We start from the raw sequence: 27,125 nt of genomic DNA on the forward strand, positions 1-27,125 counted from the left end.
TACAAGTGCAAATTGAAAGTGTAAATTAATGACTTATCAGTATGTAAAGTATGAAACTTTTAAATCACAATTCAATTCTAAAGCATCATACCCGCAAACATACATGCCCTTAATAATGCCTTAATAATACTTCTTAATCTCCATTAAAGGGAAAACAGAGATGGCGATTAAGGCTGAGACCAGTTGCCTGCTCTGAACTCCTTATAGAAGCCCGATCGTCTTGAAACAACAACGAAAACTGCAGAAGAAGAAAAAAAAATGGTGCAAAATATATTTTTTAATGGTGCATTTACATATATACAGCACAATTCTTACGTATTTACATCTCTAACTTCTAAATTTTAATATTTACATTCGCAACATTCAAATCTTTTAACATTACATCAAAAATATCACTTTACTAGTTCTTTAAAGGTCAAACACAACTTTTTATAGATAGATTTATTGCACCAAGGTGTTATAAATATAAATATAAAACTTTGTGTTAGATATGTAAATCCATAAGAATTGTGTGGTACGAATGTAAATTTCCTATTTTTGAAATAAAAAAAATAGCTTATAGAGTTAAATGGCTAAGTTTAGTTGGTACAATTTGATTTCAACAGCGAGGAAAAATAGAGTACCTGGGATTGCAGGGATTATGTAATCTGACTGCTGCAGAATATCAGTAAGCTTTTTCTTCTCATTAACCTTTCTCCATTCACCAGAATCTGATAATGATATGTAAATTAGGAACCATACCCGTCTATCGCAAAATAAACAATGCTTTACACATGACACAATCATAAGCAGAAAAAATGATAAAATTTTCATATAATATTCCTGCATAGAACTGAAAATTCCTGCTAAAAAAGAATAGAGAACAAACTGTCATATTTACATACCTCTCAATTGCTATGCACTTACATATGTAACCCCTAAACTTCACTTTTTAAATTGATACCACCCAAATATTTCATATCATGCCAAAAATACACATTTTCATTCATGAGGTTTGTATGTAAAAATTGAATTTTGGATGTTAGATATGTAAATATATAGAAAAAACTGCATAAGAAAAAAATATTAAATTGAGTGGTATGTATGTAAATCTTGCATCAGGTAAATAGAAAGCTGGGAAGAGAGTGCTATAGAATATATACTTAATGAACTTGGAATTTTGGTATGATCAACTTCATCCTCATCGTCATTATAGCCACATTCTGCAAGTGAAGTGCCAGTCCCCAGTAGAAGGTACTGAAGCACCTTTGTCTTTGAAAGAACAACTCCCGTATTAGCCTGCAGATTCAATTATCAGAAATGAAAGCAACATAAACATAATAGATCAGTGTATTGGATTATAATTTTCAAACATATATTAAATAGGGGAAAATATTCCCTGAGGTTTAGGTTGCAAACTTAACATTCTTTTTGAACAAATATCGGAGAATTGGATCCTGAGACTCTTGCAATAACTCTCAAGATCTTTATCAGCTTAAATTAGCAAGCATCGCAGTATTAATTAAATAACACCATGCCATGCTTCCTTAGATCGTCAGCATAAAAAACTTTATAAAAATTTAGTGAAATCTTACATCTGAAATTTTGAGATCCGCCGTGGCTTGAAATTAGTGTGTTGCAGTGTATGCACGTGTAAAGGGGAGAGAGAGAGTGGAAAAAATATATAAAATGATATTCACAATATCTACCAGTCTTATTAGTGCACCTTCCACACATTCTTGCTCATGCAAAAACCAACCTACATTCTACCACCTATCAATGAATTTTCCTCTCAATCCTCCCAAATAATCAATTTTCGATCCATCTGCTTATCCGATGGAATTCTGAAAAAAATATAGGAAGATTTGATAGGAAACAATTAAGGAAACTCTTCGATGAGTTATATTCGCTTCCTATTTATGTTTATTTCAATTTGTCTGAAAATTTTCCTTTCAATTTTTAAAGTAGATATATTTGATAATTTTGTAAATTAGGAGGGAATGTTGCCTTGTATATGTAACCTCATACTTGAAGATTGTGAATAAGATTAAGTGAAGACTTTCTTCTATGTTCTCTTCATGATATCAGAGTTAGGAAATAAATAGTAGAACTCTTTTCAGCCGCCGGAGCCTGTCCAGCCGCCATCCAATACTGGAATCCACCCTAAAACCACCGACCGGTCTTCTTGCAGGGCCTTCACCAGAGCTTCTCCCTGCAGCCACCTGCTACCCTGCAAGTCCTCCGTCAGAGTGTCTCCTTGCAGCCAATCTCCTGCTTTCCCGTAGCGGAAATACCTCCCCGTAGACTGCAAAACCTCCGCAGTATTGCTGCTCCTTCCCGTAGCCTATAGACCATCCACAGTTTTGTTGCTCCTTCCCATAGTTGCTCGTTCCTGTAGTACAACTACTTCCCAAGCAACAGAGTAGCCACAGGAGCAGCCAGCAGATGTTCCGTAGTAGACCTACTTCCCGTATCCAGTAAACATAGCCTAAACACCTCATAACTTGCAGCAAACAGCAAGCAGCAAACCCCAGCAGCAAACCCCAGCTAACAAACCTGTGGGTCCTCGTCCCTACAGCAAACGACAGCTAGCAAAACACAGATCCGCAGAAAACAACGAACTAAAGAATTCCTCTTCTCCAGTCGCAAGAAGCGACCAGAAATTCTTCCCAACCCTAAAACTTGCATAGGGCATATGACAAAGTACACCATGAAGATGGCTAGCTCTGCTCTAAAGTTACTTATGAATCAGAGACAACAAAATTCTGTCCAAACAGGCCCGAAACTCACTTTATCACAAATCATACCCAATGGTCATAATTTCCTTCAATGGTCCCAACCGTGTTGATGTATATTTGTGGAAAAGATAAGGAGGAATATTTCATGGGAGGGCACAGTTCCTGAGCTCACTAGTCCTAACCATTGCTCATGAAAGATCTAGGATCATATAGTCATGTCTTGGTTAATCAATTCTATGACCACAAAGGCTAGAGAAAATTTCTTGTTTTATACTACAACACGGAAGAGTTGGGAATCAGTTCGTGAAACTTATTCCAGTACCGAAAATATTGAAGAATTAATTGAATTGATACAAAAATGCATGGGCTCTGACAAAAAGGGTTAAGCTTGACTCGATAATTCAACACACTTATAAAGTAATGGTTACACTTAGATGTGTATGCCCTCAAAATGTTATGATATATAAAACAATAATGGATGAGAAGAGGATGATCAAGTTCTTATTGGTTCTAAGCAAGAACTTAGATGGGGTCAGAGAAAGATTCATGGGGATGAAGTGTCTACCTATCACTTGCTAAAGTTAGAAGAAAAAAAAGTAGCAAGGAGCTCATGATGGCGGGAAGTGTGGATTCATCTAGCACTGAAAGCTCTACCTTGTACACACACAACTCCTCACATGAGTAAAAGCCGAAAAAGAATCGTCCCTTGTGTGAACATTGCAAGAACCTCTGACTCAAAGGACAAGTGCTGGAAACTGCATGAGAAACTTGTAAATTAGAAACTTGGACAAGGGAGGAAGGACTAAAGCTGTAATCGAGTCGAGCCAAGACAAGCATACCATAAACTGGACTTGGTATGATACAATTATAAGTTATTCACATTTCGCTTGAGTTTTTGTCGAGCTTTTATATTGTTCATATTTCACGATTATAATTTATTTCTGACAAGTGAACGGGTATTTAAATGAGCAAAAATTCAAATGAGTATCGAGATTTTTATATTAAAATTTCAATAAATAATTTAATAAATATAAATAAATGAACAATTTAATAAATCAGATAAAAAAATGAACTAACCCGTGTGATCTCATCTAGTGCCTAAAATAGATATTTTCTCACAATAATGCATTTTAAGATTGAAAAATATATAAAAATCAGAGCAAAAAAATAAGAAGGAACTTGTACCATCAAATAACTCATAATACAAAATCTTTCATCAATTGATATAATAATATATTAAAATTCAATATATATTTAAATAAATTCTAGTTAATCAAATTTTATTTGCATAACATATCATATATGATAAACTATCATCAAAATTAATATCAAACATTTAATAATTTACTCGTTGAGTACTAAACAAATTTGTTCATGACCATAAATGAATAAATTTGGTTATGTTCATATTTAGTTCATTCAACCGTCGAACTTTTAGAAAATATTTAAGCTTGTTTATTGACTAATTTAGATGAACGTGATCGAGACTTAATTATTCATCGAGTGCATTGGTTCATTTACAACCCCGGGAAGGACCAAGGCATCAAGGCCCATCTGCTACTTCTGAATGGTCGGTCGACCCTGGTCCCTTCACCAAGGATCACCTGTAGGTGTTGAAGAAATGTCTTTCTAGCACAATTGAGCGGCCTACCAACTTGATGATACACCAAGGTACTATATTCTACTATCTCACCAACAGTGGAAGATTTCGACCTTGATTAATAGATTCAGATGCTTCTGATTACATTACTGGAGACATTTATGCTTTCACCAACTACAAAGAATTCACTACCACCAAATTTGTTAGACTTGTTGATAGATCTAACTCCAAGATTGTCGATAAAGAAGAAATGGGAGTTTCCAAAGATATTCAACTTTCTTCTGTGATATATGTTTCTCAATTAAATTGCAACCTACTTTCTATTAACAAGCTAAATCGTGACTTGAATTGTACTACTGAATTTTATTTTAACTCCTGAATTTCAAGTTATGGACTCGAGGAAGGTGATTGACAGTGTTGAATTGCATCAAGGTATAAGCTTAAGAAAAGATATTATCTTAACATGCAAGTGTCTTCTTCATCATCCTCTTCCCATGTTCATGAGTTTGTTGTGTCTGAGTCTGTTGCGAGTTGTTTTATTATGACATTATTGACTAGGTCATTCAATTTTCATTATGTTGCAAAATTGCACACACATCTCTTTATTAATAAAAAGCTAGAGTCAGTGTGAAATCTGTCAATTGGCTAAACATACTCGACATGTCAATCCCCTGTCTCGGTACAAACCCCCACATTCATTCTCTATTATTCATAGTAGCATATGAGGACCTTCAAAACTAAAATTCATCAATGAGATCAGATGATTTCACTTTTATCGATAATCACAATAGAATTAGTTGAATAATCCTCATAGAAAAGAAATTTGAAACTACACAAATATTTCAGTCATTCCATAACATAATTTATACTCAGTTCCAATACAAAATTCAGATTCCCAAAATCCATATTGTAAAAGAATATTTTAACTCTATCCTTGAAACCTATCTTGCAAAGAATGTTATCATTCATGCGAGTTCAGGTGAAACCCACAACAAAATGCAAAACTGAGAAGAATAACATACATCTCCTTAAGGTATCTAGGTCTATAATTCTGTCAAAATATCCCAAATTTTTTTTGGGGAGATGTCATGCTCACAGCTACCTACTTCATTAATAAAATGCTAAGCAGGGTCCTTGGATTTAAAGCTCCTCTAGATGTTGTGATAGAAAAATAACCTCAGATCAGAGTCTTCTCATCAAATCTTCCTCTAAAAATATTTTGTTGCATTTCCTTTATTAACATTCACCAACCAAACTGCACAGATCTTGACTCAAATTCCATCAAATTTATCTTCCTTGAGAATGCTTCTAATGAAAAGGGCTACAAGTGTTATTCACCATTTCAAGAAAATGTTATAATTCAATGGATGTGACTTTCTTTAAAAAACAAGTCAATTACCCCAAATCTAATATTTAAGGGGAGAGTCTAGGTGCATATCAGACTTCAGACATGACTCTGAAAACACACTAATTTAGAGTCACCACAACCAATTATACTTATTTCTAAACATTTTATCCCCCAAGTTTCACCATTTGAGGATATCCAACATGAGATTGGCAACAAGAAACTTCGTATGTCCACTAGGAGAAAGAAATCCAGTGAACAAAATACAGAGAATATGCAATCATGGGATTGTTCAAAACCAAACATGAATTCAAGTCCCTGAAGTTCCAGGAGAGGTGAAGTTCAATGGAGAAGATATGAAAAGTTGGACAAATTATCCTATCAAGGAGTATGTTGTCAATGGAAAGTTATCACTTTATAAAATTTTTGTATCTAATATTGATAGTGTGTAGATACCCAAGTCTATTCATGAAGCACTTAAAAGTCCAGAATGGAAAAGGGCAGTTGGAGAGTCGATCCAAGCACTCAACAAAATGGCAAATGGAATTTTACAAAGCTTTCACAAGAAAAAAAATATTTTAGTGTAAATAGGTGTTAAATGCCAAGTACAAAGCAGATGAGAGCATTAACAGATTCAATACTGGATTGGTGGTCAAAGGTTTTACTCAATATCATGGGATAGACTATCAACAGAACTTTGTATCAGTAGGCAAGCTAAACACTGTAAGAGTTCTTCTTTCCTTAACAATGAACCAAGAGTGGGAACTACACAACTTGATATCAAGAATGTCTTCTTGAATAGAGACATTAAGGGAAAAACGTATACGGAGATCCCACTAGGGCTGAAAATGACTCAAATAAATATATGGTTCGTAAACTGAGGAAGTTATTTTATAGCCTTAAACAATCTACATAGGCTTGGTTCGACAAGTCTGTCAAGAGTATTAAATATAATAGGTACATCTAATGTCAAGTTGATTATTCATTGTTTATAAAAGATACACTCAGAGAGAATAAAATTATACTCGTTGTCTATGTAAATGATACGATCATGACAGAAGATGATGAGAAAAAAATTGGGAAGAATAAGAAGCTTATTGCCACGGAATTTGAAATCAATGATCAAGGAGCTATAAAATACTTTCTAGGCATGGAAGTGGTCAGATCCAAGAAGAGAATTGTGATATTTCGAAGGAAGTATATTCTAGACATACTAATAGAGACAGGATTACTAGGGCGTAAAACAGTTGAGACTCCTACAAAAGATTACATTCATCGGAAGAAGATACACCAGTGAAAAAATGTTGATAAAATTGATAAGAAAACTTATCTACACGTTACATTCTAGACTAGATATCGCTTATTTTGTCAGCGTTGTGAGTCAAGATATAAATGGTGCAAATAAAAAATATTAAAAAATGATTTAAAAAATATTGAGGTTTCTTAAGAAGACCTCTGACAGAGGGTGGTTGTTTAAGAAATCAGACAACATGCAGGTAGAGATTTACACTGATATTAGTTGGGGAGGAGAACTCACAGATAGAAAATCCATATCTGGGTATTGCTCTTATGTATGGGCAAATCTTATCACATGGAGGAGCAAGAAGTAAACAGTGATCTCTAGAAGCAGCGCAAAATTTGAGTACAGAGCACTTACCTTGGAAATTTGTGAAGAAATGTGAATCCAAAAATTACTAAATGAGTTGAGATAGTCCACATCAATCTCATAAAGATGTTCTGTGACACTTAAGGTGTTATCAGTATTGCAAAGAATCGTGTATATCATGACAAAACCAAACACATTGAAATTTATAGACATTTTATCTCTGAAAAAGCCAATGGTGACATTATTCACTTGATTTACTATCCAACTCATATTCAAGTCGTTGATATATTCACTAAAGCTCTACCTCCAGACAGTTTCACTAACCTGAATACTAAGTAAGGCCTTTACAGCATATATGACCCAGCTTGAGGGGGAGTATAGAATTATGAGAAAATATAGGAAGATTTGATCGGAAATAATTTAGAAAGCTCTTTGATGAGTTTTATTCTCTTCTTATTTATGTTTATTTCAGTTTATTTTTTAATTATTTCCTTTCCATATTTGAATAAATATATTTGATAAGTGTGTAAATTAGAAGGAAATAGTTGTCTTATATATGTAACCTCATAGTTGAAGAATGTGAATAATACTCAAGAGAGAATTTTCTCCCATGTTTTCTTCATATACTAACATGACGTACACCCATCTCAGCATTCTTATCTCTCCTACATTCAACTTTGTTAAAAGTGAATTCTCTGGCTTGGATCAATACAACATAGTCTAATTGTTGTTTTATAATGATTTCATTCAAATCTCAATGATATTCTCATATTGCATACTGCTCCTAAGCGTTTTTGCATTACGGCATAGTTTATCAATTTTATAATAAATTCACAATACTTAAAATTATCACACCTAGGTACCACTAATATTCATTAACATCACATTTCCTAAAATTGCATTCTTAGACTCGATCATTGCTCTATTACTTCTCAGACTTTATCTTAAAGTATTTTTTTCATTGTTCTTCTAGCTTTTCACTCATTTTAACACGCATTTCATTGACAAGAACAATTACATCTACATAAAATATACTTTAAAATGGCCCATTTTGAATATTCTTCATAAAAAAATGATAATCAACACAAAAAAAGAGTTAAAGTTGATTTTTATAGTAAACTTATTATAATTAGTAACTCTTTTATCCTTGACAATTACTAATACTTGACAATAATTTTATATATCATCAATAACTTCAACATATGTTCATGCTCAATTATATACTTTACTAAGGTAAAAAAAGAAGGAAAAATCCTTTCTTTTTAACATTATTAATTTATTCACTGATCATATTAACAACACAAAAGTCATCCCTATCCTGGATATTTCAAATATAAAGTCAATTGGATTTTTTTATAATAACATTTTTTTATCATGCATTCCATTATTTTTCCCAATTATTTGATTGTACTACTCATGATTTAATTCTTCTATTATTGCACAATTATAAATATTTTCTTCCTTCTTAAACTTTTTTCTGAAATATTTATTTTATAATTTTGCATCTTGTTAGTCTTTAAATTTCCATTAAAAATATTTGTTAACTATTACAACATTTGATATCTCAATAACTTAAAAAAGTAATTCATATAAACTTAACATTCAACTATTATAAATCTTCAATAGAGCTAACTTTACTACTACTTTTTAATTAATATAGATTAAAACTCATTCCTGGCATCATTTTACTCTTTAAAATAAAAGCCTTTCATAAAACTCATTTTAATAATTTCTTAAAGATGATCTCCAATTTTCCTATCACCTTCGTCTTTGACTAAAATCTTATTTTAATGTATATAAGTAAATGAAAGACTAGAAATCTGTTAGCTCTTTCCTTAATATTTTATGTCTCACTTTTTCCATCGTTAATATACATCCTCTAATATAAGTTGTAAGAAATGTGACTTGTCATTCCAATCCTACCACCAAATAGCTCCTGAGTTGCCGTTCATTCTCCATGAGAGCATGCAGTGAAAGTTGAGAGCGGGTAGGGCTGTAGCGAGGTGCAAATGAGTTGTTTAATTTCTTACATGAGAGCGAGGCAGAAATGCTAGAATGAATAATGAGAAGGGGGAAGAAGAGGGGACATGCAGAAGGAAAAATAGAGGAATAGCGTGCGGGGTCAGAGCAACATCATTAAACTGAGAGCTGAGTGTAAAATATGTAAAATATAAAATTTTGAGTGCTATGTATGTAAATCCCCCTATTATTAAGTGTGGACCCAAATAAATGGTCATTTCAAAGGCTAAGTTGGAAACATAATATAAACCTCTTTATAATGGCATGATAAAATTGTAAAAATTGATCATTCCCTCGACCATGCACTGGTCAAAGGCTCAAACAGTGAGCATATGTTAAAGAGAAATTGAGATATATAAAATAGCTCCTCAATCCAAGAACAAGGCTATTTGTTATGTATAAACTATTTTTAAATGATTAACTCCAAAATAGCCACTTGACGCTTTGCATACGGCAATTTAATCCAAGAGTATCATATTTCTCCATTTTAATCCCTCCATTATACAAAATTGATTTAAAAATGAATACTCCGGGACTAAATTATGATCAATTTTGTATAATCAAGAGATTAAATTGAAATAAATTTTGTATCATAATTTTTATATAAATGACCATTTGGATTAATCTATATAATTGATTGATTAAATTAAAAAATTTCATACTTTAAGACTAAATTAGTCACAAATGAATAGTCAGAGAGACTAACTATTTGGGATTTAAACTATTTCTAAATCATCACTAAAATTTAAAGGAAATTTTTTAATGGAACCACTCATGATGGAAATTTGAGGAATTGTTCTTATTAAAAACACAAGATGTTATTATTAAAGCCAGAACTAACAATTATAAGTTTTAAAATTGTTTTATTTATCTGTTTTTTAAAATAGATTTTGATGAAATATGCTTAAATTTTGTTTTTATAATAATATCTATGAGAATAAGATGTATTCACAAATGTTATGATTCCCTTTATTGATATGATTTATTGCTTAGAAAACAAGTTGATTCAGGCCTCTTTGGATTACTTGGTTTAGTTATTTTCGATCCATTTTTCCAATAAGTCGATTCTCCATTTTTCCACAGGCAAGTTCCCTGCTGCAAGACTTGCAACTGTAGTGAGATTTTCTCAAGGAGGGGATTTTTAAATAGTTATCTCTAAGCATTATTTTGCCTCGTGAAGATAAGTTTTTCGCTTCTTTGGTTATATTGTTTTATCATAATCCTACCGGCATACGATTTTAAAAATGTAGGTGGGTTTTTGCTTTTGCACTAATTGTGATAACAAGGGATTGCTGAATTGATGACTAGCTTTCATTTTAAGTTTTGGGGATATTCAGAAATTGCCTCATATGGGCTTTGCTTGCCATAACTAGAAATTCTAAACTACAAAATTTCAATCTATGCTTGATAAAATCATAAGTTTCCTCTCAAAATTTGTGTTACTGGATGTGAATTCTTTCAATACAAATAATGTCTGGAGAAAGCATCTCTTTGTAATGGCGTTAGGGCTGTAAACGAGCCGAGCTTGAGCGAGCTCAGGCTTTGCTCGTGTTCGGCTCGTTCGAAATAGCTCGTGTTCGAAATCGGCTCGTGTTCGAAATCGGCTCGTGAACAGTGTGTTCGTGTTCGGCTCGATTTAAATATTTGTGTTCGTGTTCGGCTCGAAATTGACTCGTTAAACTAAAATTAAGAAAAATAGATGTAAAGTGTGAGATTCGAACCTGGATCAAATCTATACAAAAGAAGACACTAACCACATTGTCACATGAGATGTTATGATTTAAACTTAGACATAGATATATATAATATATTATTATATAAATAATATATGTAATATATTGTTATATAAAAAGTTATATAATTTTTTTTTCGAGCCATTTCGAGCCGTCGTTTTCATTTCGAGCTTAAAAATTTGTCCGTATTGGCTCGTTAGGCTTAACGAACGAGCCGAACACGAGCTGCTCACGAACAACGAGCCAAATTGACAGCCCTAAATGGCGTACGTCCATTCGAAAACTTCTATTCTTGTTCTTATTGCTCTGCTTGTGCATCGGTTTTGCATGTATGACTGAGATTTAGAGTACAATTTAAATCTTCTTATGATGCAAATCATATTCATTAAATTGATTTACTCTGCTCTTATATTTCTGATTAAATTTCAGATTTTAAGCAATATCCAAGTTATAGCTTGAAACAATGCAAGTTATTTTTTTTTTGAATTGAAAGAGACTAAACTTTGCATCGAGATGATAAATTGAGAATTTTGATCTTTTTGAGCATGCATTTGTGTATTCGATCAATAAACACTACATATAAGATGCCTCGTATTAAATCTGGAATCACATCCTGAGGTTGAATCAAAATGACTACCAAAGGCTCAAAATCAAAGTCAACTAATGGAACATCAAAGCGAAGAAATTTTATTACCTTACAATCCAATTAGTTGTATTGCTAGAAAAGCAAGAACAAAAAATAATATAATTCATGCCATAAACCAACTGAATACTTCAAAGTCTGATCAACTTCACCCATAGGAATGTGAAATTTAGTTTAGCCTTACTGATGAACCCATTCATAACATTCTCAGAAGGCCAGAAATTCATTGTGAGAAAATATCCAAGTTAAACATAATAGGGAGCCAGATAAAAAAAAAGATCTGACAATCATAGTTGTCAACCTTGTAATATAAACAAAGACATAACTAGTAAAGTTCAAGTTGATATATCTAAATTTAATAAGATAACAGGTCATCAAGCTTTTTTTACTAGGTAATAGATATGAATGGCTACTAGGCAAGTAAAAATAAATTAGATGAGTATAGAGAGACAAAGGGAAAGATTAAAACTACAACCAGCTATTATTTGGTTTAAAATAAAACTATTGTTAAAAAAGAAAATGCACGCTTTTATCATATCATAATCGGCTACTTCTCAAATTTAGTAAGTTAAAATCTAAAACAAAAACAATAATTGAATATATGAATCAACTTGAATTATTATTCCATTCTGAAATAAAATATCTTAAAATAAAACTTTTTAGGTTTGAACTGGACTGAGACCTGACAAAAAAATGAAAACACAGTATCCTCTAACTTATGATTTACAACATTAGATTTTTGCGCAACTGCTCAAATTTCCCACACCAAAAAGATTTAATATATTAGATGTGCATATTCTGTCAAAGCAATCAAGCCCACTATTTAAAGAAATAAATACTAATGTGAACAAATAAACTAAAGGAAAACAGGTAGTTATGGCTCATTCTCTGATCTCTTATTTATATGTTTATTTTAAGATTCATTGTTATAGGAATGACTACAATTAAGTAATAGAATATAAAATGAGCAAGTCTTGCTGCATGATAGCCATTCAAGGGATTGACAAATTCTATAGAATTTACTAGTGAAGCTGTTTGATTGACCAAATTCTCTTGGTAGAGTAAGTTGGTTTGGCGAATTCTTGATTTTTCCGGCTGATTAAACAAGTAGCTTTGGCGACTATCTAAAATTTCTATTAAAGTTTGTTTTACATGTCAGTAAATAGGTCACATAGCAAATCTTGTATAAGTTTGCATATTGATGTGCAAGAGGTGGATAATGGGATAATAAAGTCGTTGAGTTTCATGAATCAGGTGAAAATATTGACAATCCTGAAATATTTTGATTCAAAATAATTTAAATATTATGTGATGCATTATTAGCACAGCTCAAGTTGAACATGATTGAAAAAAAATTTTGATCTTTTAAATTTATTTTAAGCATGATGATAAATTTCATAAAATAATTATTTATGGACAATATTAAACACATGGATTTAAATTGAACTGCACCCATAGTTATTCAAAGTAGCTTGGTTAGATAAACCAGTATTTCCTGTAAAACAAAGATAATTGATACCCAAGCATTACACTGTGAATAGATTTGGTATGACTTTCAACTTATTACTCGTGCCATTTTGGATAAGCCCTGGACTTAGATGAGACACATTTTGAAAATTCTATTACTTATCTTTCATTGAGCCTACATAATTAGCATGGAAAATGCTCCAAAATTTAAATGCTCGATATCAGTATATAACAACCCTTTTTCTAGAGACTTTTTTTCATGCATTTAAGAATTCGTAGAACTGCTTCCCATTATCTTTTTTAGATATCTTATATGCTGACTCAACCATTCTATGATTAATGAGATATAGGCCTATTAACAATTAAATAAATAAAATCGTTGAAATTTTAGAAAGTTTTCTTTGTTTAGTAACTTTCTTTTTTTAGTATTTCCTATTTTTGGAATTTGTTATTGTTGGTAAATTGTAATTTCTATTTGCTGATTTTAGCATGTGAATTTTATGGCTTGCTTAATTTGCTAGCCTTCCCCCAATATTTATCTAGTAACTTCTCATATGGAATTGGAAATGAATATTTATTTTTGCTCTCCCAAACCCTATATGGTATTAGAGCAGGTTATCCCCAACCAAATTGTGGTTTGTTCCTGTAGGTGTGTTATCGCTATCGAAATTGCGGTTTGTTCCTGTCGGCGTGTTCGTCGCGAAATCTGTTCGTGCAATCACCCTCGCTTCACTCCACTCCTACCCAAAACCAATAAGGAAGTCGTACAGCTGTTGTTAGTGCTTGAACCGCGCAATCTACAGCCGTCTACAGCCGTGCATCCTGCCTCCTGCAACAAACAGTGCGCTCAAACCACTCGGTCAAGCAACTTTTAGTTCGAAACTGCACGGGTCAATCCCGTATCAGAACCAGTGCATTCTCTTTTGTTGTATACATTGCTCTTCTCAGACCCTGAGGATGTATAAGTCAACAATGATGGTTAGAGTTCAAGGAAATCCTATCACATTTGTTGATTCTAATTATTCCAAAATAACTTCAGCTTACCCTACCTCTCCCATAGTTGCATTGATTGAGTATTATCCCAAGAATCCAACACCTTACCTCACAATTATAAAACTCAACGGGCACAACTATCTCGAGTGGACTCAATTCATAAATTTTTTGATCAAAAAAAGAGGCAAATTTAGTATTTAACTAAAGAAATTTACCCTGATTTGAAGACATGACAGTTTAAAAATCCTCTAATTATGGCTTGCCTCATCAACTCCATGGAACCTATCAAAGAGAAGCCGCATTTATTCATTCCAACTGCTCAAGATATATGAGAGGTCGTTATTCAGACTTGGAGAATTTTCCCAAATTTTGAATTGAAAACTCAACATTGAAATTCAAGTAAAATGATTGTGATGTTACTACATATTATAATGAGTTGGAAATATTATGGGAGGAGTTGGATCAATATTATGATGGCCCTTGAGAGAATTTTGAATGACTATGCTCGCCATAAAAAGAGAAAAGAAAACGATAAAGTCTACATGTTCTTAGTCGACCTTGACCGAAGTTTAATCGAAGTTCAAGGTCACATCCTCAATAGTAAAAGACTACCCTTTATTAGAGAAGTTCTTCCTAAAGTTAGACAAAAAGAATCAAGAAAAAAAATTATTTGTGTAACACTGAACCTTCTTATAACACTGAACCTTCTTATAACACTGAACAAAAGAACTTGACCCTTGTGTCAAAAAGGGTTGATGCTGACAAAAAATGATATAAGAAAATATAATGCGAGCGTTGCAAAAAATCATGACACACGAAAGAGACATAATGCAAGTTTCATGGTAAACTTGTGAAATTGAAAATCAAAACTCAAGCACGAAGGCCAAGCATATCAAGCCACTACTTAAAAACTCAAGAGCTTTCTGTAAACTCTATGTGGTTCATTTCACCAAGGAATAATCAGAGCACTTGCGAAAATTATTTCAAACTTCAAAATTGTTTGATCCTGTCTCTTTAGTATAGAAGGGTAACTCTTTAGCCAACACATTGTTAGGTATTACTTTTAATTTTGTTTATTTTTTTATAATTGATTCAGACGCAACTGATCATATGACCGATTTTAAACCATGGTACAAACACAATTTTAAAAAATCATTTAAATATTACAAGTGATAATGGTTCAAAATATTTTAAAAATATATTGGATCAATTTTTTCAAGAAAAATGAATAGTTCATTAAAGCTCTTGTGTCGAAACATCACAACAAAACTGTGAATAAAAGAAAAATACACTTATTGGCAATAGCTCGGGTTTTTTTATTTATTAATAATGTGCCAAAATATATGCAGGGTAAAGTTGTTCCTACTGCTACATTCCTTATAAAATAAATTTAAAATTTGGAAATAAAAATGCCCAATAAATTTTTAAAATTTGAAAATACCTTTTGATGTCTTTGATAAAATTATCTCAACAAATCAATTATCATCTTCTTTAACTCTAAAAACACTTGGGTGTACTATGTTTGTTCACATGCATAGCCATAATTAAGAAAAATTTGAACCTCGAGCAAAAAAATGTGTATTTGTTGGTTATGATTCTAGCTGAAAGGGGTATATTTTGATCTTAATTCTAAAAAATATTTGTTGCTATGAATGCAACTTTTTTTAATAAAAATCATTTTTTTCACATTATCTTCAAGGAGGGAAAAACAAAAACTAGACTGCTAGTCTTTAGGACCTTCAAACGGAAGTCTCAGAAAATAATACATCCCCAACCTTGATTGTTTAATCTGAAAAATCAAGTTATATTATATTAGCAGAAAGTGGAAAAAGTCTTTTAGATGTTGAAAACAATTTAGGTCTCCCTACAATGTCGTCTCATAATGTTCACAAAGAAAAAGAAATAGAAAAAATAACAACATTGGTATCATTTGATATTGTCTACTCGCGACAGAGTACAACTTAAAAGAAAGGATTTACGAATCCTTGGCACTAACCAGAATTCTCGAAACCTCAAGGAAATATTCTCACTAATCCATTATCTCATGATCAGTCTACTTCATTTTCAAATTTTGAGTCTTCTTATCATGAACCCGAGCCTAACTCTAATCCTAAGTGTAATGACTCTAATCTTATTATGGTTGCTTGTAAGGATGAGAGATCTTGCACCAAATACTCATTGTCCCATTATGTGTCATATGCAAATCTCTAACCCATTTTCCTCGTTTTTACCCTCAATTATCTTATATGAGATTATAACACTTTGTGAGATGTCCTGAAAGTTCCTCGAAGAAAGGAAGTTGTATTTGAAGAGATGAAAGCTCGTGAAAAAAAAAACATACGAGAATGGTTGATCTACTTAGAGAAAAGATAATTGTCAGGTGCAAATGGGTGTTTGCAGTCAAGTACAATCCTTATGGCTCTCTAGAATGCTACGAGGCTCGACTGGTTGTCAAGGAAATCATTCAGACATATTTCATTGATTACTTAGAGAAATTTGTCTTAGTCACAAAACTAAACTCTATAGGAGTTCTTATGTCACTTGCAGCTAACCTTAATTGGCCTCTACAAAAATGTATTTCTCAATAGGGAGGGACTTAGAGGAAGAAGTGTATTTTAGTGAGAAGTTTGGCACAAATGTGTGTAAACTACAAAAATTCTTATACAGGTTGAAGCAGTCATCTATAGCGTGGTTTGAAAAATTCACACTATTTGTTAAAGATCAGGGGTACACTCAAGGGCAAGGAGATCATACAAAGTTCTACAAACATTCAAATGATGAGAAGATAGTCATACAAATTATGTATGTGGACGATAAAATTCTCAACGGAGATGACATATATGAGATGAACTCTTTGAAGACTTCTCTATCATCTACGTTTGAGTTCGGGGACTTGGGATGTCTAAGGTATTTCCTTAGAGGGAAGGTTACTAGATAAAAAAAAGAGATTATTGTTTTCCAACAAAAGTATGTTCTTGATCTTCTAAAGAAAACTGGGAAGAGGGTATAGATCTGCAGACACTCCAATGGATCCTAATGAGAAACTGGGAGATGGAAGAGGTGATGGTGAATATTGTTCAGTATCAAAAGTTGGTGGGGAAGTTAATATATTTATCACATATACTATCAGATATCATCTTTGTTGTGAATTTGGAAAATCAATGTATGTATTCGCCCTATAAGAATCACCTTGAAGCAGTTAATAAAATTCGTATATACCTAAAGAATACATCAGACAAGAGCTTATTTTGTTAGAAGACCACATAACATAACATAGAGGCATATATTGAGGCATATTAAGCAGGCTCAACTATTGACAAAGGACCGAATTCTGAATATTGTACTTATGTTTGGTGAAATATGGTTAAATGGAGAAGTAAGAAACAGAATGTGGTTGTGAGGGTGGGGTCGAGGTAGAATATAGGTTTATGGCTAATGGAGTATTGAAATGTTATGGTTGAAGAAATTCTTGAAGACTTGTGGATCACGATAAATATGTTAATGAAGTTGCACTGTGACAATAAAACAGTCATAAACATGGCAAAAAATCCAATACAATATGATCGCACAAAACATGTGGAGGTTGACACACTTCATAAAAGAGAAAACTGATTGTGGAGTTATTTGCATGTCGTTTATTCCCACTACTCAAAAAACAACAAATATCTTCATCAAAAGATTTTTCAGGCCTATTTTTGTGTTATTTACAATCAAGAAGGCATAGTTTTCAAGAAGATTAGTAGCATATATTCTTCGTTAAGTGATGCTCACATTTTACCATAAGAACTTTGATTCCAATGAAGCAATAATGTTGTCCTAGATCTTTGATGACAAAGAAACTTTGCAAGTAATGTTTTACCATATAGATGCTTCTATGACAGTCAATTTTGAGTACATATACTACACACAAAATCCCAAAATATGTAGAGATGACCCAATTTAAAATGCCAATAAAAATGACTAAGGGTGAAGGAAAGGGAGAAATGAACAACCATGATTGAATGGTAGACCCAACCTCTTTCAACAACTCCAACAATCATATTCTTCGAGATGACATCCTAAAAGACACAATGAGATTGATAAAAGGTTACAAAATAATTATAAGAGTTCATAACTTTCTATATAGATTATTGTCAAAATCTGAGAAGATTTAGTTCTTTCCATATATACCTCTCTCATGTGAGATATCTTAGGAAAACTTTGATTTGACTTATTCTCTTCCTATTTTATGTTTTTCTAATTTTTTTATTCAGAATTATTTCCTTTCCTAATTTCGGTGAGATGTGTTTGATGAGTTTGTAAATAAGGAGGGATTGATTTCTCTATATATATGTGCCAAGGCAATGAATCCTTCATGAAGCCAGATCCTTCCTGCAGTCAACCCTTTCCAGTCGGATCTCCTTCCTTCAATATCTCCTTCTTGCAAAAGCACCTACTATCACAGCTAAGAGATTCTTGAACCCTGAATGGTATCCAGGATTTGAATACCTCTCCTCCTTCTGAAATAGTTAGAAGATGGAGATGAAGATGGTGAGGAGGCGGAATACAATGTTGAATCGGAGCAAAAGTCGTTGCCTCCTCCCAAAGAAGCTACAAATGCTGACGAAAAGAAAATACAGCGCTCCTCTGCATTCTCCAGCCGTTGAAAGTCCTCTTAAATTCCTTGTCTCTCTATTCCTCTGCCTATGTCATTGGAATCTTCTAGCAACAGCAGCAGCAACAACATGACAACGAAGAATCCTTAGAATTCTCTGACACCATCTTCGATGCATCAAAGACTTCTCTCGTACGCACTGGAATAGGGTTGTTGTTTCATCTCCTCGTGTACGCATGAGATGACGGTGCTCTGTCGTTCCAATCTTCTCTCAACGCACGGAAGTTTATCTCTTCCGTTAGAATCTTCTCGCCATTTATCATTCATCTCCTCCATCTGCTTGTTTCATGTCGCTATTGCACCTACCAGCCTCCGTCGGTCTTCTCCTTACCCCGGCGGCATCCAGTGAGCTCCGCCAGGCCTTCTTACTAGGTTGCCCTTTCATACAGCAAAAACTTCAACCAACAACAACAACAGTGGTGGATTATCCCTACTAACAGCAGCAACAACTCTGAACATTCTCTGTTGCAGGCTTGCATTCACCGGTTTTCCACTACAAGTTGCCAAACCTTTATGCCGCAGTGATTCCTCCAACTAACGCCATAAATCTTCTCTATTAGCACTCTTCATACAAATGGAAGTATCTTATTGCAGGCCCTCCTTGTTATAGGTCTTATTCCTCCGATAAACCTCCTAAGTCCTCCACTACAGCAGCAACAACCGACAGAATCCTTCCTATAACTTCGGGTGTAAACAAGTTGAGTCAAGCTCAAACCACCCTAGGCTTGAGCTTGAGCTTGATTAATTTTATCAAGCTCGAGCTCGAGCTTAAGTTTAAGAGTACGAGCCGACTTTTTTAATATTAAAGAGAGAAAATGATAACATTTTAAGCTAGCTTTATAATAAGAAGACATATAATAAACAATTAAGAGAAAAAAAATAAGAAATCACCCAGTACACAATATAAAATATTACTTTTTAACATTTTTAATACCTTAAAGATAAAAACTTGAAATTTAATATATTTTGAGTATATTTTATATTAATAATTTTTTAAATGAGTCAGCTTACGAGCTAATGAGTCGAGGAGCTGGTTTGATCTTGCCTTATTAGCTCATCGAGCTCAATTCACGAGCCACTTATCAAGTCGGCTTGACTAACTTACACCCCTACCTATAACCACCTGCCTTCTTGTAGGCTCTCATCCGAAGTTTCTCCCTGAAACAGTCTCTCCTCCAGAGCTTCTCCCTGCAATAGGCCCTCCTCCAGAGCTTCTTCCTTTAGCCATCAACGTCAGAATAATTCCTACGGGCCGCAAAATACTTCCTTCAGATCCTCCTTTATTCTCCTTTGCTGCCAAAATCTCCCTACGATTGGAATACTCCTGTTGTAGGCCTTCCTCCATCAAAATCCTTTGAGCCGATATGCAGGCCCTCCTTCGTAGTTCCTCTCTTCCTAGCACTGAATTCTCCCTACAGGATCTCCTATGTTCAATTTTTGCCACCCAATTCTTCCTAGAAGAAAAGCTTCCTTCACTAGAAACTATTCTGTGCAGGCGGCTGAAATTTCCTCGGTCGGATTTCTCCCTGTAGGCCCTTTCGTAGTTCTTCCCAGCAACAGAAATTATCTCTGTTATAGGCCCCTCCAAAATTCTCACTGCAACTAGTCTTCCTACTGCATGCCCTCCACCGGAGCTTCTCCCTATTGCAGACCCTTTCTCGGTCTTCCATTCATGTTGCACCCTGCAACTTTCCCAACAGGTTGTCTATTTCCTTACAACATTACCTACAACCTTTCATTTCCTGCAACAACCTTCCATCTACCTGCAGAAATTATAGCAAAAAACAACCGCAATCAACTAGAAGTGGCCCTAAATACTCTTGGGATTGAAAACCAAGCATGGGATGAAGACTTCAAATTCAACTTTAAAAGAAATTCAGAGTAGCACACGAACCTCATGACACACCAAAGTGGTGGAGTCGAAGAAGGTGATTGGCAGTACCGAAATACACCAAAGCTCTTCCTTTCAACATCTTCTCATAATTCAATACCGAGCTCGTTCTCTACAACATCTACGACCCAACTTGAGGAGAAATGTAAAAATATATACCTCTGAAATGTGGAATATCTTAGGAAACCATTGATTTGGTTTATGTCATTCATATTTTACGTTTTTTTTATTCTTTATTCAAAATAATTTTTTTTCTAATTTAGGTGAGATATGTTTGGTAAGTTTATAAATAATGAGGGATTGATTTATTAATATATATGTACCCTATTTGTGAATAATAAAAGAAGCAATTTTCCTCCCCAAGTTATTTCTACAATTATACATTTATAGAAACATTGGTGACAGATCTAATTTATTAAGAATTCACAATGTCTTTACTAAATGGAATGAGAGGACCATTCACCACAATCATGGGAGGATGGCAGGTCAAGTGAAGTGTGGAGAAATTTTTTTCATTATTTATCACATGAAAAAAGGCGCCTTAATCTATAATTCAAGTCTTCAAGACATACTTATGGAGACAATTATGGAAGAGACAAGGGAAGTTCAAAATGAGAAGTACATGTAGAGGCCTGAAAGTTGTAAATCAAGATATCATATTCCTCCTAAGTGAGTATGATAAAACTTGAAGGAGCAAGAGTAGTGGGAGAACCATCAGCAGGATAGATTCTAGAAGCATGTCGGATGGCCCAACATCACTATAAAGCATGATAGTATTCGACCACAAGGAGTGAGATGGAAAGGACTACCTCCCACGGGCACGCTCACTATTAGTTTGGACACTTTGATCGTGACCACCATGATGCCCCATAGTGAGGCCAATCTAATCAAAAGTTGGTGGAGCAGTGGCCTGATTGAGAACTGTTCAATCTTTCATCAATTAAGATTTTACATGCTAAAAATTAGATTAAAGCTGGAAAATCAGCAACCACAAACTCTTCATTTTGTTTCTGTCAAACTTTAGTATCAATTGAAAAAAGCCTGCAATGAAGTAATTCATCTCAAATACCCTATAAAACCCTATATTATCAAGCAGAGATGAAGAGGTCATGAGGTCATGATAATCAATGAGAAAACAAAAGTGCCATAAGAACTAACTGGTGTCATTAAACTTGATAAATATGCCAACGAAGAAGAATGCTTCACATAAAGTAAAGGATACAATGAAGCTATGATACCATGATCATTGAGTGCAAATCATTGGGGTGTAGATGCAAAAGCAAGAAGGGCGACAAATAGCGAGTGAAAGTAGCATACAAAACAATCTAAAGAGCAGTATAGGCGAAGACCAGAATAACAAGCATCGGCGTACCGGCATGCAATACGATTGTTGGTGACTAACAAGCAATTGCAATGTATGGACTAGGCAAGCTAGTGGGTAAAGTGAAACAGCGGTTACATCAGTGAGCGAGAATATGCAGGCTAGTGACGCATAGTCAAGCAAGCTACAAAGTATGGGAGATAAAGCAACAAAGCAGGTGGTGGCGAGGTGGGGTGCAAGCTAGATAGGCTTGTGAAGTGGGATTCAAGTGGGCAACTAAGTTTTCCTTACTCTAATACCATATTGAGAATAATTGAATTTGGTGTTATTGACTAGATATAACGAGGCTATTAACATCATATGGCAGGATACAAATAGGGAAATGCATAAAAGGAAAATATTTCCCAAATTATTAGGACATCTTATCGTATCTCCATAATATAATAGCTTTTCAATAAGGAATCTACCATATATAACAACAACATGCAGGAGGACATATTTGCTAAAAATTGGAAAAGAAAATTACTTGTTCATAAGTTAAATTCATAAAGGGAGCATGCAGGTATGTTAATTGTAAATGAATGCAACTAAGCAAATGATATGCCCATCTAAACATGAATAATATGCTCATAAGATCAAAAAGAACTTCAGCATCCCCCAACACAAGTATACTTTCTTATATATTCAAACTATATAAGAAATATCTTCAAAAACTTGAATGTAAACCTGATAGAACAATTCAATAGCTTCACGGGTGTAGGCATTCTCCTTGTCCCATGGTAGTGTAGAAGAACCATCTGAATACATGTTTGAAAATTAAGAAAACTTCAAACATTCAAGAAATCAATATAATTGCAAAATTTGTTCACACAAGAAGGATATCATATCAAGGTGAGCTGAAAACATATCAGACTCGCAGAATTCTTCAATGAAATCGCTTGACATAACTTCCGGATAAAGAAGAAGAACTGGCCAGTGTAGGTTGCCGCTTTTATCTAACTTTGGTTTTTGCAATCCAGTAAGTTCTTCATACAAAGCCTTACCAAGCTTCAATCCTCTAGTTTTGAAAGCAGAGGCTAGTTCCTATGCATTTCACATTTAGAATATACATTAATCGAGTAACTCATAAAAAATATATATAGCAACCAAGTAAATAAAAAAAGTTATGTTTTTAGAGTCCATTTGGGATCACTTTTGATTTTGTTTTCTATTTTTTGTTTTTAATTTGTTTAGTTCATGTTTTAATTGAAATTAAACATGTTTGATATGTTATAATATGTTTATTTATTTTTAAAAACCCTCAAAACAATTTTTACATATTTTGACTATTTTTAAGAACAAACTAATTTTTTTTAAAGCAAAATAATAAAAACGAAAAATGCACTAAGTAAATATGTTTTTAAAATAAAAATGAAAAAAAAAATAAAAAATAAAAAACAGAAGTGGTCCCAAATAAGTCCTTAGTAAATGGCTAACCTCGGCAGACTCCACAACCTTTAAAATTTGACTTGTGTGATGCTCAAGCTCTTTTTTTCGTGAATCAATTCGTTTAGACAATTGCTTCATCTCCTCGTTGGTGGGAAATTGTTCTAGACCCCTCTTACAGAAGGATTCAGCTTCCATTAACAATTCTAATGAGAAGGCTGCCTTTGCACCACGATAGTACGCCTATTTCACAGGTTTGCTCCATTATTGACATCTTCAAATATTTATCAAGATGTAAATCAATTCTCTATTTAAGAAACATATAAACAACATCAAGAGAATAAGCATAGATACACACCAAAAAAATAATTATTTTATACAACTTTAACCCTTGAGAAAGCATAGTTAGCCTGTACAATATTCACAAATCCAACTCTGGATTTTAGTATTGTTTCAGCATAACTTACTGGAATAAAAAACAATCAAGAGAATCACCAAGGTTCATCTTACATGCAAGAAGAAATGAAATTAAAACCTTCAATCAAGATACAATTACAGGGCTAGAGCCATAAATAAATGGAAATACATAACATGAGAACTTTACCATACCATTTCTAATGCTAACATGACCTTCAAATCTTAGAGTCATTTTGATGATTAAATAACGCTTCACACCATAGAAATTTAACAATTGATTCACTTCCATGTCATTGTTTGTATGGTGATTGACTTCTTATATTTGTCCTAATCTTTGAACTATCCAACTGAAGCATATATGACTATTACGTTTGTTTAAAAACGATTAAGGAGTTATTTGTTTAGCTGAATTGCATGGCAATTGGCATCTTACATTTGTCCTAAACTATGAACTATCCATCCAAAACATGCATGACAATTATGTTTGTTTAAAAAAGACTAAGGAGTTATTGGTTTTGCCGACAATGGAATGCAGTGTAAGAAAAATTTAGTATAATTGAATTCTGGTGTATTTAAAATATTTTAGAGTTATTTGGTTCAATGTCAAACATGTGCATGTATTTACATTATTTTTGTTTGATTTAAGAAAAGTAAAATAAATATAAAACAAAGGGACAGGCGGCGACAATAGTCGCCAAGTGACAATAATGACAGTGGGTGGTAGACGACGATTGGTAGGAGGCAAATAGTGATGGTTGTGGCAATGTGGGCCGTGATAAGTGGATGGTGACTACAAATGGCAAGTGGTGGCCGCAACAGATGAAAGCAGGCGGCAGATGGTGGGCGACCAGCAAAGGTTCACTCTTGTGGTGTAATTCACTCAAATTTGGATGAATTTCAAATACATTTAAAATAAAATACATAATAAATTTCAAGTACTTTAAAATTTTACTCTGCATTATGCTTTCCTAAAACCAAACACCTAGTGTAAAATAAATTGATGTATTTCTTTTAATTTACACCCTCTTTCACCAAACCAAAAAGCCTCTATGTGAATAGTAAATAATGAATTTATCTAAGTTTTAAATAGCTCCGAATTATGAATTTAAATATAACTATATTAGAAAGTAGGCATCTTATAAAGCTAAACTATTTGAGAAATATGAGTTTCTGTAAGGACTTTTCTAATGGGATTTGAACTCTTGATTGCTCTTAGAGCACAAAGTTCTACCACTTGGTCAATTGACTAGGGATTGGGGACCATAGCATAACTCATGAGTCCATGGTGATTATCTTAACAAATTGTGGTCAGGAGTCTTAATAATTTGACATAAAAGTGCTAGAATTTTAAATCTCAAAAGGTTCTGATAATTTATTTTTACATAGCATTTTGATTTTTTTTCTAGAAAATAAACCACTTTTTCATAAAATTGTACAATCCTTTGCAATCCCTGCAAGGTAAAAACACCAAACTGGAAAGAACTCGTGTGTTCTTCATCAGCGAATTAGTTCATGCAAAATCAACTTTTTAATCATATGAAGCCTCTACATGGAAAACCATATCCAAGACAAAGTTTCACTTTGATGTATGATCTTTCCTATTAAGCTACTACAATCATTTGTATTGCTTTCTATGCTTCAAGTTATACCTAAGATTTATTCAATGAATTATATATAATGCTCTTATTCAAACTTACAAGATTTCAAACATATGAATGCTTGAAGCATATGAGGATGCTTAAGGATCTCATACAAAAATCAATGGTCTGAAAATGAGTTTAGAGTAGTTTATAAATATCAGATGACCACAAAAGTTGCTTATCATTTACACGTAATTTGTCTAAAATTAATCCTCAAATTCATCTATCTATTTAAAATATGAAATTTTTTGCTAATAGGTAAGTTATAATCAAGATGACCAACATTAAGATTTTACAAAACAAAACTTACTCGTGCAACCCACTTGGCCTAATGGTTGGGTACTTTGTCTCCAACCACAAGATTTTTAGTTCAAGACCAAGCACATATAAGAGTGTGTCTGAGTTAAGAAAAAAAAATATCAATGTGTTCATCATCTTGATATTAATTGTTTGGAGATCAGCTGCAGCTATTTGAAGAAGCATTTGTGAAGCTGTTGTTCAAAAGTTGTGGTAGTTATTACAATTTATTATTATTATTATTATTATTGAAATGATCAAACCGTAGTTTTACAGCAGCCACCGCAGGCAGCCAGTTTTGGTGGGAAAACGGAGCTAAAAGCTGCGACTTTTTGAGAACGGGAGCAAAACACAGTTTTATCAAACAGAAAAAACTGCGGTGTGACACCACATCGCCACCGCCCCAAATGCACCCTAAATTAGCATGCATTTGTATAAGCCTTTTATGGAAGTCAGGGATATTTGGTTAACAGATAACTTATTAATCATTCTTCCAAAAACTTGACACAAACCTTTCCCCTTTTTTTTATTTCTCTAGCTAACAAGTTTGATCATTGTGATTAATGGGAAAGTATGCACGCACAATATTAACATTAGGGCTCATTTGTTGTTCTAAATTCTAAGACATGTTTTTAAAACCAATTACATTTGACAAATGCATCATTTTGTTGGATATAATTAGATAATAACATTGATTTCAAACACCACAAACCTCCCTAAAAAATCCAACGAAAGCGATTAAAAATTTTATATATATCAGAAGTCAAATGAACCCTTACGAGAATAGCAGGTTGAAGATCTACCTTAACATTGGTTGAGCAGAGTCTGATTGCCTCTTCAGCATCAGCAATAGCTCGTCTGTAGTTCCCTAACATCAAATTCACATGGGCGCGATTCGAAAAGAGGACCGATTGATCTGAATCGCTCAAGGAATTCTGAAGGATAGCCCTGCTGTAGCAATCGATAGCATCCGAGTAATACCTCTTCCCCATTTTCACATGCTTGTTGCCCAGCTCCTGCAATTGGAACGCGATTGAATTATGAAACAAACATCTAAAAAACGTCCTTTTGCTTTCAAGGGTGCGGAAGACAATAGAAATCTAGGAGAAGGGGATTCACCTTTAGTTCGATGGCGGCAGACTCTTTCAGGGAAGCAATGGCATCCAAGTCATCCCTTTCTCTATCTGTGAGGGGCTCAGAGCCCGCAGCCATCAACAGCGCCATCCGTCCGCTTGAAGAGATGAGTCGATCGATCTCCAAATATGAAGAAAATAAAAGGATGTGAGTTTCACAGCTTTTAAAATGATGACATTTATTAGGATTTGTTTCATATATTTTAGTTTATAGATTTTATTTG

The 27,125-nt window shown here is 33.6% G+C and overlaps 1 protein-coding gene across 1 annotated transcript; it reads right to left on the minus strand.

Annotated features, from left to right (window-relative positions):
- LOC110017934 (tetratricopeptide repeat protein 4 homolog) lies at nucleotides 1-27,069 on the minus strand. The gene is made up of 8 exons (XM_020715103.1): nucleotides 26,888-27,069; nucleotides 26,572-26,784; nucleotides 23,466-23,657; nucleotides 22,872-23,072; nucleotides 22,716-22,796; nucleotides 1,143-1,278; nucleotides 624-710; nucleotides 1-238 (listed from the first exon to the last, which is right to left on the minus strand). Exons 1-8 carry the CDS (start codon nucleotides 26,990-26,992, stop codon nucleotides 168-170), a joined length of 1,086 nt encoding a protein of 361 aa, XP_020570762.1. The 5' UTR covers nucleotides 26,993-27,069; the 3' UTR covers nucleotides 1-167.
- Between the last annotated feature and the right edge of the window lie 56 nt (nucleotides 27,070-27,125).

Source organism: Phalaenopsis equestris, unplaced genomic scaffold (genome assembly GCF_001263595.1).
Source record: "Phalaenopsis equestris unplaced genomic scaffold, ASM126359v1 Scaffold000002, whole genome shotgun sequence".
NCBI lineage: Eukaryota > Viridiplantae > Streptophyta > Magnoliopsida > Asparagales > Orchidaceae > Phalaenopsis > Phalaenopsis equestris.

Excerpts from the sequence above, each read along its gene's own strand:
- LOC110017934 (XM_020715103.1), bottom strand. The coding sequence starts at position 26,992 with ATGGCGCTGTTGATGGCTGCGGGCTCTGAGCCCCTCACAGATAGAGAA. Across the intron at positions 26,785-26,887 it reads CTGCCGCCATCGAACTAAAG|GAGCTGGGCAACAAGCATGT; the intron begins GTGAATCCCCTT and ends TTCCAATTGCAG. Across the intron at positions 1,279-22,715 it reads CTATTGAATTGTTCTATCAG|GCTAATACGGGAGTTGTTCT; the intron begins GTTTACATTCAA and ends TTGAATCTGCAG.